General features: G+C 44.0%; 1 protein-coding gene across 2 annotated transcripts in view; it reads left to right on the top strand.

The window, feature by feature from the left end:
• Nucleotides 1-14,093, top strand: part of TMCO1 (transmembrane and coiled-coil domains 1) — a 40,509-nt gene extending 26,416 nt beyond the window's left edge. The window contains exon 7 of one of the 2 annotated variants that reach the window (XM_061584309.1): nt 10,450-14,093. In XM_061584309.1, the coding sequence (XP_061440293.1) occupies nt 10,450-10,488 (39 nt within the window). In that variant the 3' untranslated portion in view covers nt 10,489-14,093. Of the gene's footprint in view, nt 1-4,267; nt 4,734-10,449 lie in introns of those variants that run through there. The other variant, XM_061584302.1, reaches the window with a different exon arrangement.
• The last annotated feature ends 5,887 nt before the right edge of the window (nt 14,094-19,980 follow it).

A 19,980-nucleotide genomic window follows, 5' to 3' on the forward strand; every position in this document is an offset into this window, starting at 1 on the left:
ATACCCAGCTCTATTTCTCCATTACATCTGAGTTGGAAGTGGTTGTGAAAGGCCTGGACCGATGCCTGGATGCAGTAGTGGACTAGATAGGGGCCAGTAAGCTGAGTCTGTGTCCTGAGAAGACAGGCTTTGTGGTTGAGTGGTTCTTGGATCCAGGACATAGGCCAGTTGCTTGCTTTGGGTGGGCTTGCACTCTCTCTGAAGGAGCAGGTATGTAGTTTGGGGTACTCCTTGAACCATCATCACTTGAGGCACAGGCAGCGTCTGTGACTAGGAGTGCCTTTTATCAGTTTCAACTGGCAAGTCAGCTATGGCTGTTCCTGGATAGGGGTAACTTGACCACCATAGTTCATGTGTTGGTAACCTTGAAACTGGATTACTGGTCAGGAAGTTTCAGCTAGCACAGAACGCTGTGTCTAGATTGGTGATGGAAACAGGCTACCACCAACCAATGACATCAGTTAAAAGACCTGTACTGGCTTCCTGTCTACTACTGGGCCAGGTTCAAGGCTCTTGTACTAGTGTTCAGAGCCCTGAATAACTTAGACCCACAATACCTCAGGGACAGCTGATCTTCCACTCCTCCGGCACGATCAGCTGGAGTGCGGGAGTCTTATTGCCCCAAGGAGGAGGAGATCAGCTGTAGCACACTACAGCTGATCTTCCCCTCCTCCGGCACGATCAGATCAAGCACGGAGCTCTGATCGTGCCAGAAGAGGAGGAGATCAGTTGTAGCGCTCTACAGCTGACCTTCTCCTCCTCCAGCAAGATCAGCTGGAGAGCGGGGAGCTCCAGCCCCCCTCCAGCTGATCGCCCCGCTGGTGCCGTATTAGCAGAACGCCAAGAAGTGGGGCCTACTGTATGTTGTACATTTTTATTGTTCAAAACTGCTTTGAGACCTAGATGGTGAAAAGCAGGATATAACTGGAATAGGATATGAAGGCAGAAGGTGAGAAGTGGCACAGAACTCCTCAAATTTCTTTCAGCCCACCTAGTACTCAGTGTTAGGCCAGAAGAGATGGCACGCTGGGCAATCAACTGCTATGACTGTAAAGGCTGATCAACATCTGGACTGGGTTAAGGGAGGTGCCAACTTCCAGATTTGCTCCATCTGGAAGCCAGAGAAGGCATCATTGATATTGTTTTGTAGACCTGGCATGTTGGGCCATGAAAATAATATTAAAGCGCAAGCAATGTAGCACAAATGCCCTTGTCTGGTGCATTACCTGAGCAGATTGCAAAGTCTGAGTAGCTGATAGCCCATACTATGTGATTATCACACTAAAACCTTATAGTACGGTTCCTGAACTCCACCCAAAAGACCACAGCCAATAGGACAGGAAAGAACTCGGGTCACCCTCCAATGCCAGAGCAGCCTGTTTAGGGGGTTTAGGGTAGGACTGATAGCCCGATTCTGCACCCCCACCCCCCCATAAGAACTCTGGTTGCTGGGTGAGGAAGGGTTATAATGAATCTAGGTTTGCTTTATAACCTGTTTGCTTTTTATTACTGTTGTTGATCATACAGCAAGTTTTGCTTTCCAGAGGGTCTCACTTAGTTTAACCTTCTTGTTATTGCTCAACATCAATTCTGTATTGTTCTTGCTGTGGGTCTTCTGCTAACATGTGCTGCCCCTTCTTCCTGGCAGTTATTTCTTAAGCAGTGTTTTTGCATCACTGGCTACACAATTCTCTTGCGAAGTGCATCTTTCTGGCAGTTTATCCAAGGGCCAGCACAAACCTCACTGCCCTGCTGAATCCTGAAAATCAGCCTAATACAATAGTAATAGATTTACCTCTAGGAGATTATATATTTCCATTTGGTTCATGTTTCATTTTAAATCAGGTTCCTTTTAAAAAAGAAACTTACTATAGCTCAAAAATTAATTTGGATTTAAATAAAATCAGTGTTTTAAAAAACTGGATTTTATCTATCCTAGATTGTATAATCATGAGCAAGGAATTTTCCCTCACAGATTAACATGAAAGGGCCTTTCTTGAAGTTAACATGAAGTGGCCTGTTCCCCTTCCCTACCTTTTTACACACAGAAACTCACTTTTCTTGGATTGTCTAAAGCAAAAAGGATAGATTGCATCTCGTGGTGGTAGTATTTTCTTGACTGTTGAATTGTGCTGAGTTTTACAGGACAAGAATTTAGGTTGATAACTTTATAAAATGTGCATATGGAGGAGGAAATGAGCTTCATTAATACCTACACCAAGATTTAGCCTTGGAATAAATACAGGGCTACTGCTGCTAGCGTGGCATTCATGTATTCTTTAAAGCAGGAGTAACTAGGTTGTCATTTATCGACTCACCTAATAGTTGGTGTACATTAACATCTAGGTGACAAACTATACCTGTTGCTACTGTTGGCCCTTTATGGTAGAGAAGTAGCTGCTGTGGGATGATATCCAATGTTAGTCATACTCAGACTAGACCCGCTGAAATAATTGACTTTACTACATTGATTTCAATAGGTCTACTCTGTGTATGACTAACATTGGATACCAACTGTGACTAGAACAAAAATGTAAGGCTATTCTGACCTGGGACTATTGCCAAGTTTCAGCTATAATGGAATGAACATCACATGGAGTAATGCAGCAAAGGTGGGTCAGCAAGCAAAGAGGAGCATGTGGAGTTGAAGCACTGTGTGAGAGTATACCTCCATGCACTGAGACACTTGGTTTGTAGTGTTTCTTACCTGCCCTTCATCCTAAGGTCTGAGTGCAGGATAAATTACAAAACCATCAATAATCAACAGAACATAACAGTTGCAATAAAAGCATAAAACAACTAATAGTGCAATGTACAACTGAGTGTGTGAGGCAGTTTTAATAAGCAAATGTAACCAGAGCATATCTATGATTCCATGTTCTGTAGGTATTGAAAACCTGGGTCAGCAGAGTGAGCAGGCCTACGTTTGCAAACAGAAATTCCACTGCAGGGACAGATGCAATCCATATGGAATCATATAAGGAGGATTCTTTTGGCACTGTAACATTTCCAGTGACTGCATTTCTCCTTTTGCCTGGTTAGGAGACTATATTGTAATGTTGGGGTTGCCAATATGGTGCATGTGGGCACCATGGCACCCTTAAACATCCCCCTTGGTACCCGCCAAGGCTCCCAATCCCTCTCAATTTTAAATGGGGGGTTGGCTATTTGGGTGGGGTGCCTGGTTTTTTGTCTGTATTTTCTGGGGGGTGTCTTTTTTTGGTCAGGAGGACTCTGAGCAACACCAGCTTATCTTCTGTGAAATGGGCATTTTGTGGTGCCTATGACAATTTCTCAGATTTCCAAATGTGCCTCCAGGCCCAAAAAGGTTGGGGACCCCCACTGGAATGATTAACGGTCTGTTGATTGTAATAAAAATTGATTTGAGTTGAGTTAGCCCTCTGGCACTAAAAACATAGTTCTATGCATGTCTGCTCTGAAATAAGATCCCTTGGGTTCAGTGGGTCTTATTCCCAGGAACTTGTGTGTAATGTGTGGAATGCAAGTGGCTTAAACCCACTTAAGAGCAACTCCCATTAATCTTCATGGAGCTTCTTAGTTAATGTGTATAAGGTTGCAATACACGTCTACTGCTTTGACTGCTGCCAGCAAAGACCATAAAATACTTTTTTCTCTTAAATTGTGCTTTGTTTTTACTTCTGAAGCAACAGATAAGATGTCTTATGGTAACCACAGAGTTTTATTAAGGGTATCGCTCAGATTGTATGGAGAAACATTCTCATTGCGGCTGGTTCAAGGCATCTTTTTGGTCCATCCCTGGCCCTTGGAGGCAGGAGTCATGCTAGAGTCCTTTTCATGATTCCTTAATATCCCACTTCTAAAGAAACAAAAGCTTCATACTGTTACGGTAATTTAGTTTGGGTTGACTCTAGTGACTGATTGCAAAATCTCCAAATTTAGGCATATTTGTTTTGAAAACCAGCCCAGATTTGTATGCTGGGGTCTGAACCTCCTTCATTTCACTTCCATTTCCCTTCCCGCGTGAAAATCGATGCAATGGAGATTCAAGGATGCCCATTAAAGATTTTTATTTCCTCACAAACAGGGTAGGTAAGTAGTTATGGTAGGGATAGATTGTCCCTACTATTTCAGTTTAGGTTAATGTTGAATAGCATTTCTTAACACAGCAAGTATAAACCAAAGAGTAGGTGACTGACTAATCTGCTTTATGTATGTTCTTGACTATTTACCCTAAATAAATGACTTCAAATGCACTCTGAGTTATTGTGTGTCCCCTGCTTGTCAGAATATTCAGAAGCTGTTGGGTCTGGCTCCTTCTCGAGCTGCCACGAAGCAAGCTGGAGGATTCCTTGGCCCACCACCTCAAGCTGGGAAGTTCGCCTGAAATAAAAGAAGTGATTTGTTGCATCTCATCAATGGAAACATGTCCTGACTTTGCAAGAAACTCTGATTGCACAGAAAGCTTCCTAAACATAATAACTATGTAGCTGTGACATCTGTATTTTTTAAAGAGATCAGCACTGAAACACATCTTGGGGATAGATCTTGCACTTCCTACTATGTGGCACTGGAGAACTATATTGGTATTAAATGGAGTGCTATGTTGCTTCAATGAAAGTTGAAGAAAAGAGTTGGAGAAAATGGCAAAGTGAACAGCGACTTAAAAATAAGCAGCAGTAGCCTTTGTTAGAAGAATCCCATGTGATATTCTTTGCCAAAGTGAAAATAAAAGTAAATTTGTTTGGTCTCTGCGCTTACTGTTTGTATAGCTCACTCTTTGGTGCTCTCCTTTAGAGACTATTCTGAGCAAAGCTTTCTTTCCACAAAGACCTGACACCTGCAGAACTGCAGCATATTAGTTCTTTAGGTATCCATTTCGCCTGCAGTTCCAGATATCAAAATTCTGTCATCTAATGCAGCAGTTGTGACAACAGCAAATTCCATGCTTTCAAATGTTAAGAAGATTGAAGATAATATTGCCAGTATCTTAATGTCTTTATGTATGTATGGAATGTGTGTATGTTTGTGTACATAATGTATGTTATGTATTATATGTATAATGTATGGAACCATACTTGGAATACTGTGTACAGTACTGGTTAATACATCTCAAAAAAACAGAGTTGGAAAAGGTGCAGAAAAGAACAATGTTCAGGGGATGTTTAGTTTAGGAAAAAGGCAAGTCAGGAGGGGTATGACTGGTTTATAGAATTATGCGTGTTGTGGAAAAGAGATATAGGAAAGGGCTTTTTTCCTCATAAGAACCTGGGGTCATCAGATAAAGTTGAAGTTGGGAGAGATTCAAGACAGACAAGAGGAAGTATTTCTCTACATAGGACATAGTAATAAACGGCCCAAATGCAGTGACAGCCACCAAATTAAATTATTTGAAAAGTGGGGGTTAGATAAATGCATGAAGGATAAGGCTATCAGTCAATAGCTGATAGTCATGATGGCATATATGCTTCCTGTAGGATCAGAGAGGCGGCATGCTTCTGAATACCAGTTGCTGGGTGACAGCAGTGGGAGAGGGTTTGGTGCAAATGTTTACACTGAATCCTTGGTGGTCCTCAGGATCCCCAGAGGGCTAACTTGTTCTCAATAACAAGAAATAGCCATCTCTTAACCAACTGCCAACAACTGCCTGTCAATGTTCTTGGGTCTAAATACTTCTAAAATCCACCTAACTTACACTTTGCTTGTATTTAGTTAAACTTTATATGTTTGTATTCTGTGAAGCCTTTTCTCCTAAATCTAGCCAAAAGCATTTCATCTATTCCCAAGCATAACCCTAGATTGATGACTTCCAAGCAATCTTTTCAGACTGCCAAAAACTTCCACCAACCCTCCAAACACATTTCCCCGTACCCCCTTTTTTGTACTTGTCCTCAGTAGCTTTTGGAAATCTCACCGTGAGACCTTATGTTCTGCTCAACAGGCTAACTTGTGTTAAGTCTTTGGCCATTCTAGGCCTCTACTACATTTGCTGACATTCTAAGCTTTATGTCCCATCGCTCGTGTTGTTAGGTATTACCACTGTTCCAGAGTCTCATCAGAAGCCCTTACAACCAAATCCCATCCCTTCTGACATTTCTCTGGGTCCCTGTTTACTCTCAGTGCCAACCAATATATCACAGCAACCAGGACAAGTTTGTTGTTCTTGTAGTGAGCCACAGGATGCAACACAGTTTTGCTACAGCGGATTTGCAGACAATGTCAATCTCCTGCAAATCTCACTGTGGGGGTGAGATTTACTATTCCACTCAGACCACAATTCTCAAAAACCCTTGTTATGGACATTCTTTAAGCAGAATAAGTAAACTAAAAATTGCTACAGATTATTGTCTTCCAAGGTCATTTGGTTGGCCACTGGAGAAAAAGGGATAGACTTTTGTTCTGATCCAGCAGGGCTGCTCTGAATCAACACCCCTTTAAAAATATTTTTGCCAGACACAAGATACTGGAGGCCTGTAGCCAAACTTGTGGTTGATAAATTTCCACAACCCTCCCTTCCTGGGAACCAAGCCAATGAACGCTGAGAGAACCACTTCGCTTTACCTCTTCCTCCATCATTCCTGCATGCTGCTGTTACCTAGTTTCCTCTTTGACCACTTGGTGTTTTTTGCTCTGACCAGCCATTTCTGATACTGCTGCCCTGTTCTCCAAAATGTAAGAAGTCATGTTAGGATTGAACTAAAGGCCCAACTTGGTGTCATCTAGATGCCCATGGAAAGATCCTAAGCATGGCAAACATGTAATAACCCTATTCTGCCCCTAGCAGCTGGTATTCATATTTTCCATGAATTTGTTTAATCCCCTTTTATAAAGTATCTAAGCTAGTGGCTATAATGACATTTTGTGGCAGTGAAATCTACCTTATCGGTTAATGTGAAGTACTTTCTTTTGTCTGTCCTGAACTTGTCAATTTCTTAGGTGACACTAAATCTACTGTTTAGATAGAATTTGTTCTATCCACTTTATAACATTTTTCATAACGTTCCTGTTTCTTTCCTTTCCTAAATTGATTTAGGCTGCAGTCACAATGACCTGGGAGTAAGTTCCGTGGAGCCTATTTCTGAGTAGACATATGTAGGATTGCACTGCTTATGGTCTTCTTAATAATATTGAGAGAGCAGAAAGTGCACACAACACATTTTTGGTGGATACTTTTGTTCTTCATTATTATGTTGTGTTCTGGGACAACTTGGGCAATACGAAGAGGTTCTAGAGCTGAGTTTATACAATTTTTACCTGAGGATCTCAAATGGTCTCTCATCAATATACAACTATACCTGGTTAGATTCTGTCTTCCTTCAGGCTGTTTACTGGGCTCTGGAAAGCACTCTGGCGGAAACAGAAAGCCTACAGTGTTCTCCCTATGAAGAAAGCATGACGAAGAGTGATTTCAAGCTAGGAAGGACAGAGAATGTTAAGTTGTTGAGCGGTATATAAATGTTAAATAAAACAGGTACTTCTCATGTCTTTATATGAAACCAGCTGCATGACTTGTCAGGTTCCTTATCCAAATCAACATCTACCATCCCTTTCTGTCATCCACCATGTGGGAAGACAGGCCTGGGGTCTTAGAAATAGTGCCTCCTTGCATACGGAAGAGAGGTTGCTGTGTGGTATAGCAGTGTTTCCCAAAGTGTGGTACGCATACCCCTTGTGGTACGTGAAAAGGTTTCAAGGGGTATGCGGCCAAATTTTTTTTTTTGTACTTTAGCATTGGGTTTTAGCGGCAAAAAAATTATTTATTTATTTATTTATAGAATTTATTAGTCGCCCATCTGGCTGGCTGTCCAGCCACTCTGGGCGACTTACAACATAGGCATATAATACCTAGACATTGAAAATCTAAAAGCAATGAAGATAAAATCTAGCCCACCCCAAAAGCCTGCCTGAAGAGCCAGGTCTTCAAGGCCTGGCGCAAACTCATCATGGAAGGGGCATGGCGGAGATCATTTGGGAGGGAGTTCCACAGGGTGGGGGCCACAATTGAAAAAGCCATCTCTCTAGTCCTCACCAGTTTGGCTGTTTTGACTGATGGGATGGAGAGAAGGTCTTTTGAGGCTGATCTTGTTGGGCCCCATAGCTGATGATGCTGGAGGTGCTCCTTTAGATAGACTGGACCGAAACCGTATAGGGTTTTAAAGGTCAAAACCAACACCTTGAATTGGGCCTGGTAAGCAACTGGTAACCAGTGCAGCTCTTTTAGCACTGGAGTGATATGATCTCGCCGGCAGCTGCCTTTAATCAGGCGCGCTGCCACGTTCTGTACCAGTTGCAGCTTCCGGACCGCTTTCAAGGGTAGCCCCACGTAGAGCGCATTACAGTAGTCTAGGCGAGAGGAGACCAGGGCATGTACCACCGATGGGAGCAGATGATTGGGAAGGTAGGGGCGTAGCCTCCGTATCAGATGGAGTTGATACAGCGCTGCCTGGCTCACAGCTGAAACTTGAGCTTCCATGGACAGTTGGGAGTCAAGAATGACCCCGAGGCTACAGACCTGGTCTTTTAGGGGCAATTGTACCCCATTGAGCACCAGGTTCAAATCCCCTAACCTTCCCTTGTCTCCCACAAACAGTACCTCGGTTTTGTCAGGGTTCAGCTTCAGCTTATTCCTTCCCATCCAGCCACTCACCGATTCCAGGCACTTGGATAGGGTTTCTGCAGCCAACCTCGGTGAAGATTTAAATGAGAGATCTGCGTGTCATCCACATATTGGTGACACTGCAGCCCAAATCTCCTGGTGATAGTCCCCAGTGGCTTTATATAGATGTTAAATAGCATTGGGGAGAGGATGGAGCCCTGTGGCACCCAACAAGTGAGGGGCCAAGGATCCGAAACCTCATCCCCCAATGCTACTCTTTGGTGCCTATCAGAGAGGAAGGAATGGAACCACTGCAATACAGTGCCCCCTATGCCTAACCCCTCCAGGCGATCCAGAAGGATACCGTGGTCAACGGTATCAAAAGCTGCTGAGAGGTCCAGGAGGACGAGGAAGGTGCACTCACCCCATCCAACGCTCTCCTCATATCATCCACCAAGGCGACCAAGGCTGTTTCAGTCCCATATCCAGGCCTGAAGCCCGACTGAAATGGATCCAGATAATCCGTGTGTGTGTGTGTTCTTTTAAGAGAAAATACAGTTCTTGTGATTTCTCCAGTTTCTCACACAATCATGTGAGGGAAGATCAATATAATAACAGTGGTTTATCCCGATGTTATTCAACGCGTAGTCTCTTTCGCTCTCAACGCATCCCTTGTCTTTTCGTGCACCCCTCCAGTTTCTCATAAGACTCGGACTCCCTCGCAATGACTTTGGCCACCAAAAAACGCTTCTACAAACAGACAGATGGCGCCACAAAGATATTTATGCGTATGCTCGACTACAAAAATGTTCACACCGGGAAGCGGGGAAGTGGGGTTTTTTCTCTATCTTCAGCCCTGCAGCGGCCATCTCGCCAGCCACTTCCCTCTTGGGGAATCTCCTGCTCTTCGACTGCAGAGCGGTTTTTTCCCCCATCCTGCCTGGCCTGCCCGCTCATCAGCTGTGAATTTTAGGCGGGAGGTTTGAATCCCCTGCCTGCTCTTGGGCTGCGTGCCTGAGTGGCTTCCCAGGCAGGATGGGGGGAAAACCGCTCTGCAGCCAAAGAGCGGGAGATTCAAACCTCCAGCCCAGGCAAGCGCTGCCTCTGTAAACCGGCTGCATGATTTTCGGCTGGAGTTTCCGGTTTTGGGGGGTCCCCTCCGGGTCTTTATTTCCAGAATGGTTTTGTATGTTTGAATAATAGTTATTTTAATTATTAGTATATGAATTATTTCTATATTTTTGAATATATATATTTGTTATATAAATATTATTTCTATTATTAAAATGTTTATTACTTTGTATTTTTTTTTTAAAACATTTCATATAAAATTATAGGAATTACGAATGTGCTATAATACCTTACCCCTCTCCCAATTATTTTTGTGAAAGTTGGGTATGCCGGTAAAATCAGTGTCTCAAAGGGGTACGCGCATGTTGAAGGTTTGGGAAACACCGTGGTATAGGATTTATTAAATGATTGGATTAGCAACAACAATCACTTGTTCATCTGCTGCCCCTTCTCCTTCCCAGCTCTCTGCTTATTTTTGGTTCCTCTCCAGGCTGGTGCGTGTACTGATCCAGGTAAGGCTTCACTGCTACAAATGCAATACAACAGAGATGTTAGAGATACTTCATGTTGCTTCTATTAACTGCATCAGCTGCTAAAGTGTAACTGTCCGTTAGATGGCAGGAGGCATCACATATTTCAGTTGACAACAGACTGATGATAGCTGAAAGCATCTCTCTACTGATGGCATACAATCAATTACATAGGTAAAATTAGTAAAAGTAGCATGTCTAGAATTGCAAGAGTGAAGAGCATAAATATATCTGGCATAAAAAAATAAGAATAATCCTTATTTGCTGTCCCAGGCTGTGGTCTCAAGGCACGTGAAGCCACCACCTTGCTGAAGCTAAGCAGACCTGGGTCTGGTCAGTACCTGGATGGGAGACTGCCCAGGAACCACATGTATGCCGCCTTGGTTCTGTGATGAAAGAAAGGTGAGATATAAATGAAATAAACCAACAAAACAGGCACAGTCCTCTGAAATTTGGAACTAGCCATTAGGGTAAGAGTAACCAATTCAAGGAAGAACAAGCTGGCTCCAAATTGTGGGTCCCTGAGTAGGCCTACAAATTATTTCTTAAAGCTTTGGCAGCAAGCAGTTTATAGGCAAATGTGAATTCATTTGTGTACTTTATTTTTAAAGCATAGGCTTAAAGCCAGAGTTCCTTTCCACTTGGAGAAAACTGGAACCTGCCTCCCTTCCCCTGTGGCACACAGGCATGCAGATCAATACTGACAAGAAAACCTATTTATTTGGCCTGAAAACATGGCTCTGCCATGAGGGATTGTAGGTAACTTCTTGCTGCTGAAGTGCATGCTTTTGGGTAAAATCTTCTGCGGAGTAGCAGACTATTCCTGCTAGCTAGGACATAAGCTCATAACTGAAGACACCTGTGTTATCTGGTGTAGACTGGTACTCAAGGTCGCCAGGCAAGTTAGCTGTGGGAGTGCCTGTCTGAGAAGGTGCAAACACACCTGGGATATTCCATCTTCTAGGAGGCTCCTGACTGATCCCCTTAGATCCCCTTAGCTGTTGCTGTGCTTTATAAGAGGTAGAACTTTCTTTGGCTGTTTTCATACATGGGGCTGATTGTGTTAGTTTAACAGATTTAAAAGGTAGTGCTTCTGCCCCAATTTCTAAAATTCCTTTCACACTGCAGTACCTGTTAAGGAACAGTAGCTTTGTCAGCCAATATACTGGAACTTCATGCACCTGTCTTTCACAAGGCTGCAATGAACAGCATCTTGTTTTCGTCCCTCACCCATTATACACATGCGTACTGTAGTTCCCTCACAATTCACTGCTTGAGTTAGTGTCTGGACACAGGGGTGTGTATGGGAAAAGAAGGAAGGGAATGCTGCTACCCACGTCCGTGCCAGAATACTTGTACAGTTATCACCAGGCAAAAAAAAGTGCATGCCTAAATGGTGGGAACACATTGCATGCTGGGATGACTGTCAAGTGAGCGGCTGCAGCTAGCACAAACCTCCTGCAATCTTCCAGGTTCCCAGCCTTGCAAACGGATTATTTCTATTATTTATCACAGAAATTAGAGCTAAACTTGCACTATATTCCACTAGAATTCCAGAACTAGCTTGTACGTTGTGTGAAAGGTCAAATACAATGTGCAAATTACTAGGTAAGAAATCGTCAGAATAACAGAATAAAGTGCAGTGTGAAAACAGCCTTTATCTAGTTGCCTCACATCTTACCCTGACATGACATCTTGGGTGACGTGTTCTGCTGTTACTGGTGGGGTCTGGTATCTTTGCTATTATAAGCTCTGATGATCTGTTTAGAGTTAGGAATAGTTAGTTCTGTTATTTTATCCTGTAGTTCAATTCTCAACTGTTGTATGTGTATCGACAATTTATGCCTATGCCTTATGGGTATTCTGGGTTTAAGGGGTTTTTTGCTGCTATTTGTATGTACTTATATTTTTTAATAAAGGTAAAGGTGTCCCCGCACTTATAGTGTGAGTCGTTTCCGACTCTTAGGGTGACGTCTTGCGACGTTTACTAGGCAGACCGTATATATGGGGTGGGATTGCCAGTTCCTTCCCCGGCCTTTCTTTACCCCCCAGCATATGCCGGGTACTCATTTTACCGACCACGGATGGATGGAAGGCTGAGTGGACCTCGACCCCTTTTACTGGAGATTCGACTTCCTCCTTCCGTTGGAATCAAACTCCGGCCGTGAGCAGAGTTTTGCCTGCGTTACCGCCGCTTACCACTCTGCGCCACTACCTTGTATTTATTCTGGTGTGTATTCTTCCAGGTGAGCCTTGGGTATGAAACCAGCACCTTGGCCATTGGCCCTGTAGTGCTACTGAATAGTTTGTTTCCCTTGAACCAGGAAGCAGAGAGCAGCTTTTAGCTCTTGCCTCTTTGAAATCCCAGAAACATGTTTAAGGCTTTAGTTTCCCCTGGCCCAAACTGGTGGGCAGATGGGTGGTGGCAGTGTGATCTACCTTACAGGGCTGATTTTGATTGTTTTCCAGCCCTGGTATGATTGGCAACGAGGGCTGTGGTTTCCAGGGGTCTGGGACCCAGTAATCTGAGCTTCACTACACTCTCCCCACTTGTGATTCCCAGCAACTGGTATTCAGAAGCATACTGCCTCTAACAGTGGAGGGAGAACATAGCTATTGTGGCTAGTGGCCATTGATATCCTCCATGAATGTGTCTAATGCTCTTTTAAAGCCAGTAGTGTAGTGGCAAATTCACAAGTGTAGTATCCTTTCATGATAATCACACCATGTCCCCTCACAGCCATGCTCCCTTCTAAGATAATATGACCTTCTAAGATTATACAATAAAATAAAAATCTAATTTATTTGCAGTACTTTCCCTTAGCGATGCATTGCAATGATCAATGCAGATCTCCATCTGTTGCCTTTCAGCTACATCTACTATTTTCTGTGCACATACATGGGCAAATGTAGTAAGAATCTGTAAGATAAGGAATGGCCCTTGCTGAGTTTCCCTTCTTGGTTGTCACACTGAGATTCAGAGTAACTGCATTTGGGCAGAGTTTTTTGGGGAAACTTAAGCATGGAAATCTTCACCAGAGTTGGCTGTGGAGACCTTGTCCAAGTGCCTGGAATCCGTGAGTGGATGGATGGGAAGGAACAAGCTGAAGTTGAACCCTGATAAGACCGAGGTGCTGCTTGTGGGGGACAAGAGAAGGTTGGGAGATGTTGACCTGAAGTTCAATGGAGTGAGTTTACCCCTGAAAGACCAGGTCCGCAGCCTTGGGGTTGTACTTGATTCCAGGCTGTCCATGGAGGCTCAGATTTCGGCAGTGAGCCGGGCAGCCTGGTATCAACTACACCTCATACGAAGGCTGCAACCCTACCTTCCTGTTCATCAGCTCCCACTGGTAGTACACGCCCTGGTCACCTCTCGTTTGGATTACTGTAATGCACTCTACGTGGGGTTACCCTTGAAAACGGTCCGGAAACTACAACTTATACAAAATGCGGCGGCTCGACTACTCACGAATAGTCGCCGCCGGGATCACATCACACCAGTGTTGTTCGATCTACACTGGCTTCCAGTTGTCTTCCGGGCCCAATTCATGGTGTTGGTATTAACCTTTAAATCCCTATACGGTCTCGGCCCAGTTTATCTTACGGAGCGCCTTCAACGCCACCAATTATGCTGCCCGACAAGATCAGCCACACAGGGCCTTCTCTCAATCCCGCCGACAAAAACAGCCAGGTTGGCGGGAACTAGAGAGAGGGCATTCTCAGTGGCGGCCCCCACGCTCTGGAACTCCCTCCCACAAGATCTACGGCACGCCTCTTCCCTAAATGTATTTCGTAAAGCCTTAAAGACCTGGCTCTTTCAACAGGCCTTTGGGATTTCCGGGGAGGGTTAATTGTTATGACTGAAATGCCTCTTACCCTGCACTAATATTGTTGTTGCTGCTGTATTGTTTATATATTGTATTAATGTATTTTATCACATTGTGTTTTAACTGTTACATGTATGTCGCCTAGAGTGGCCATCGGCCAGATAGGCGACACAGAAATTAAATTATTATTATTATTATTATTATTCCCAATCCTAATCTCTGGTGTTGGCAGCACCACTCTCTTTCTGGCATATTCATTTGCATTTCACCTTGCCATGCATGACACACACATACAGAACACCATTAAAAGCTGAAACACCATCACACACAATTTCTCCCCCACTGGAACATTTTTTTCTCTTTCCCTCCTCCTCTCCTCTTCCTCCCAGCTTTGGGCTGAAACAGAACCACACATATTTCCCCTCCCCCCTTTTTGCTGCTGGGTTAAAAATAAGATCCCTATTAACAAACAACTGGAAGCCATGCAGCAGAGAACCCCCCCATTCAGCCCAAGTTCTCCCCACCCTTTTCCACTTTCCCTTGTTTGCTGTCTTCCGTCATCTGCATGCTTCTCAGTGCTTCCCACAAATGCCTTCTCCTACAAAACAGTCATTCCTAGGAGCCAATCAGCATGAAAGGAGTGTGTGTTAGCTACTGAGAAGAGTCTTCTCAGTAACTGACTTGCCTCCTTTCACACTGCATGGCTCCAATCAGCAGGAAAGGACACTAGAGATATGGGGACCCTGCTGCCAAAAACATGACATATACACTCCAGACCCTGGATGACAACACCCCTGTTTAAAGCCATCCATGTTGATGGCCATAACTGCCTTTTGTGGGAACAAATTCCAGAGTATAACAATGTTCTGTGTGAACAAGCGCTTTCTTGTTTTATCTGTCTTAGAATATTCAGCTTCACTGAATGGCCCTGAGTTCTAGTATTAGGGGAAACAGAGAAAAACTCTCTGTTCACCACACCATGTCACCTTTTTTCTAAACTAAAAAGGCCCAAATGTTGTAACCTTTCCTCCATCCCCTTGATCATTTTGGTTGCCCTTTTCTGAACCTTTTCCAGCTCTACAATATCCTTTTTGAGGTGAGGCGACCAGAACTGTACACAGTAGTCCAAGTGCAATTGCACCATAGATTTATATAACACAGTTATTATATTGGCAGTTTTATTTTCAGCTCCTCTCCTTATGATCCCTAACATGGAATTTGTCTTTTTCACAGCTGTTGCACACTGGGTCAACATAGTTGAGCTCCCAATTATGGTCAAAGTCTTGTTCCTGTTCAGACCCCATTAGTGTGAAATTAAGTTGTTTTGCTCCAATCTGCATCACTTTACACTTGCTTACACTGAATTTGCATTCTCCATTTTACTGCATTCATCCACTGTGGAGAGTTTTTTTGGAGTTCCTTGCAACCCCTTTTTGTTTTAAACACCTTGAAGAATTTGGTATCAGCAGCAAACATAGCTACCTCACCTCACCCCTAACTCTAGATCAACTCTAGATCATTTATGAACATGTTTAAAAGCATGGGTTCCAATACCAGTCTTTGGTTGGCTCCACTTTCCACATCCCTCCACTGGGAGAATTGTCCATTTGTTCCTAATCTCTGCTTCCTGTTTCTCAACCAGTTGCTGACCCGTAAGAGGACCTCTCCTCTTATTCCATGATTACTAAGCTTACTCAGAAGTCTTTTATTTATTTATTTATTATTTTATTTGTATCCCGCCCTTCCTGCCCAGGGCAGCAAACAAAGCACTAAAAACACTTTAAAACATCATAAAAATAGATCTTAAAATACATTAAAACAGTGTTAAAAACATTTTTTTAAAAACTTTTTAAAGGGTTAAAAACATTATTAAAAACATATCAAGCAATTCTAACACAGATGCAGGTACTTGTAAGGTACTTTGTGAAATCTTTGTTGAAAGTCTAAGAACCTAAAATCAAGTGCATCACCTCTATCTATATACTTGTTGCCACTCTCTAAATGTTAAAAGGTTAATGAGGCAGGACTTATCCTTACAGAAAACATGTAGCTCTGCCTAATAAGCATCTTCTTCTACATGTTTGGTATATAGTAATCAGACCCCTGACCAATGCTCTCATACTACTGAATTACAAATGGTACATTGTAATTTCGTTCTGTATGATATTTTAGTTTGAACAACTGACATTCAAAATCAATTATTGTAAGATGACATTGGTTTTATGTAGGGAAATGTTCGTAAGAAACATAAAAAAAAAGCATGTTGCTTGCATGCAGTAAGTATTCAACCCCCACACATTAATATTTGGTAGAGCCACCATTCGCTGCAATAACAGCTTTAAGTCTGTTGGAATAGGTATGTACCAGTTTTGCACACAGTGTTGGAGGGATTTTGGCCCATTCTTTTTGGCAGATTTGCTCCAGGTCATTCAGGTTGGTTGGAGGTTGCCTGTGGATCACAATTTTCAAAGAGAGCCACAGATTCTCAATGGGATTGAGATTAGGACTTTGACTGGGCCACTGTAGGACATTCAACTTTTTGTTCTTGAGCCACTCCAATGTTGCTTTGGCCTTGTGCTGGGATCATTGTCCTGCTGAAAAGTGAATTACCTCCCAAGCTTGTTTTTTAGTGGACTGAAGCAGCTTATCTTGCAGCATTTCAGTGTATTTTGCTCCATCCATTCTTCCTTCAATTTTAACAAGATGCCCAGTCCCTCCTGATGAGAAGCATCCCCACAATGATGCTGCCACCACCATACTTCACTGTAGGAATAGTGTGTCTTGAGGCATGGGCAGTGTTAGCTTTGTACCATGCATAGCGCTTTGAGTTTTGGCCAAAAAGCTCTATCTTGGTCTCATCTGACCACAAAATCTTTTCCCACATCGCAGCTGGGGCACTCATGCTTTCTTGCAAACTCCAGATGTGCTTTCAGATGGTAATTTTTGAGTAACAGCTTCTTTCTTGCCAATCTCCCACACAGGCCAGCAGGGCCAGTTCTAAAGGGCGGCCAGGTGGGGCACTGGCCCGACGGCCCCTGGAGCTACAGGGGGGCCCTCCGCTCCCCTTCTGCAATCCGCCCCCCCACGCCCCCCCACCTACTTGTCTGCTGTCTTTTACCATTGCCCTTAACGAATATGGCGGCCCCGGTTTCCCTAAGGTACTGAAGCCCCTGCCGCCATCTTAGTTGATGGCAGAGATGCGTGTGTGTAGCATGCACGTGTACCATCAACAATGATGGCGGCAGAGGCGTCATCCCCTTAAGGAAACCAGGGCCGCCATCTTTGTTAAGGGCAATGGTAAAAGACAGCAGACAGGTAGGTGGGGGGCGTGGGGAGGCGTGCGTACGTGCGCGCATGTACATGCCGGGGCCCAGGGCAAGCCGATGCCCAAGGGCCCCGGCATGCGTGGAGCCGGCCCTACAGGCCAGCAAGGCTGGCTCCAAAGGCCCTGAAGGTCCCGTCATTGCGGTGGGGGAGCAGCGCTCCCCTTCTGCGGCAGGCTTCCTGCAGCGGATCACAAGGAGGGAGCTGCCCGCCTGCTCACCAGCCCGCCCACTCTCCCCCGGACCAGCCCTCTGCCCCTCCGCTCCACTCGCTTGCCCTCTGCCCCTCCAGCTCCCTCGCTCGCCCTCTCCCCCTGCTCACCCACAGTCCCGCCCACCCACTCACTCCCTCGTTCACCTGCCATCCCTTCCCCCCACTCGCTCACCCTCTGCCCCTGCCGGCTCCCTCGCTCCCTCGCCTGCCATCCTGAGGGCCCCTCATTGTGGTGGGGTAGTAGCGCTCCCCTTCACGGCAGGCTCCCTGCCGCAGATTGCGGGGAGGGAGCTGCCCACCTGCTTGCCGGCCCACCTGCTCTCCCCCCTGCCAGCCAGCCCACTCGCTCTCCCCCCTGCCAGCCAGCCCGCTCACTCTCCGCCCCCGCCAGCTCGTTTGCCCAACCTCCCACTCCTACACCTGCCTGGTAGGTAGGTAGGTAGGTGGGGCATGCGTGCGTGTGCCAGGGTCCATGGCAGGCTGGTGCCCAAGGGCCCCTGCATGTCTGGGACTGGTCCTGCAGGCCAGTGTTATGCAGAGCTCTTGATATGGTTGACTGGTGCACCATTACTCCACTCCCAGCCACCAAACTCTGTAGCTCCTTCAAAGGGAGTGTTGGCCTCTCTGTGGCTTCTCTCACAAGTCTCCTTCTTGTTTGAGCACTGAGTTTTGAGGATCGGCCTTTTCTTGGCAGTGCTGGGTGGTGTGATGCAGCTTCCACTTCCTGATTATTGATCCAACTGTGCTCACTGGGATATCCAAACACTTGGATATTTTCCTAATCTATCCATTTATATTACATTGTCTCTCACTTCTGTAGAATGCTCTTTGGTCTTCATTGTTCTTTAGATCCACAGCCTGACCAATGATCCTTCAACAGTTGGGTTTTTATCCTGACAATATGACAGCAACTTTAATGGTTCACAGGTGAATGCCAATGGTACAGTAATTGTGTCCTCAATAGGACAATGTCTTTCATCTGTGTAAACTGGGAGCTTCCACAGCACAGGAGTTGAATACTTATGCATGCAACATGTTTCAGTTTTTTATTTATGTTTCTTACAAACATCCCCCAACATAAAACCCATGTCCCCTTACAGAAATTGATTTTGAGTTTCAGGGTTTCAAAATAAAATATCATACAGAATGAAATTACAATGTACCATTTGTAATTCAGTAATATGAGAGCATTGGTCAGGAGTCTGATTACTTTTGCAAGGCACTGTATCTCCTTCTCTTCCTCTGCACGCTGTGCCAACACTGAAGCTATGGGCAGTGCTATATTTTGTTGTTATATGCCTTCAAGTCGATTACGACTTATGGCGATGCTATGAATCTTTTTTGGATATATTCATAGGTGATAAGAAATTCTAAAGTTAGTTATAACCAACCAATCTCTTGCAAAAGTTATCTTCAGAAGTTGTGCATGTTAAATGTAAGTTCAACAAAGTAACTATTTAACTATTATCAGAACTTCCGGCTTTCTGGTTTGCTACTAAAATCTAAAGATTTAAACTATTTGTTTAAAGATAGCCAGCCAGCTCCAAAGGTCAAATCATGTGCATTTGTACTCAGAAGTATGGAATGCACCCTTCTTCTTTGTATTACTGAAGTGTGTTAGTGCATGATCATGAGATGCTTCCCTTAGTCCCTGTCACCTTTCCACTCTCCAGACTCCACCAGACTAATCCGGTTCATTTACGGCGTGTCTACTAATGATGCAATTCTGTCTAACCAAATGGCAGAGGGAAAGCTGGGGTAATAATCATTTATATATTACATTTTCCACAAATACATTTGTGCTCAAAGCGACTCACCAAAAATAACCAGTCTACAACAATAATAGATAATATAATAAATAACAGAAGCTATAATAATCACTGTAACCAAAGCTCACCAATAGGTCAGTTAACAATATTCAATACCTTCACATTTTATAGCCAGAGCCAATAGACCAGAAAACCTCCTCACCTTTCTTTCTTTTTCTTTCTTTCTTTCTTTCTTTCTTTCTTTCTTTCTTATTTATTTATTTATTTATTATTTGATTTATATCCCGCCCTTCCACCCAGCAGGAGCCCAGGGTGGCAAACAAAAGTACTAAACACACTTTAAAAATCATAAAACAGACTTTAGAATACATTAAAACAAAACAACTTTAAAAACATTTTTTTAAAAAGGAAAGGTTTAAAAACATTAAAAAGCAGTTCCAACACAGATGCAGAATTCTTGTTGAAGCAATGCCCTTATGAAGGCTTCTAGGCAGAAGTGTAATGGCAAATTCAGAAGTGCAGGGTCCCTCATGACAGTCACAGCTATGTCCCCTTCTAAAATTATACAATAATCTGGCCAGGTTTGAACTCTGCCTTCTGCTTCTCTATTGCTGTCAACATTTGACTGTCCTTTCTCACTGTCAGAAGCATTAATTGAATTACTGAATTCA

This window comes from Rhineura floridana, chromosome 1 (assembly GCF_030035675.1).
Source record: "Rhineura floridana isolate rRhiFlo1 chromosome 1, rRhiFlo1.hap2, whole genome shotgun sequence".
In the NCBI taxonomy this organism is placed as follows: Eukaryota; Metazoa; Chordata; class Lepidosauria; order Squamata; family Rhineuridae; genus Rhineura; species Rhineura floridana.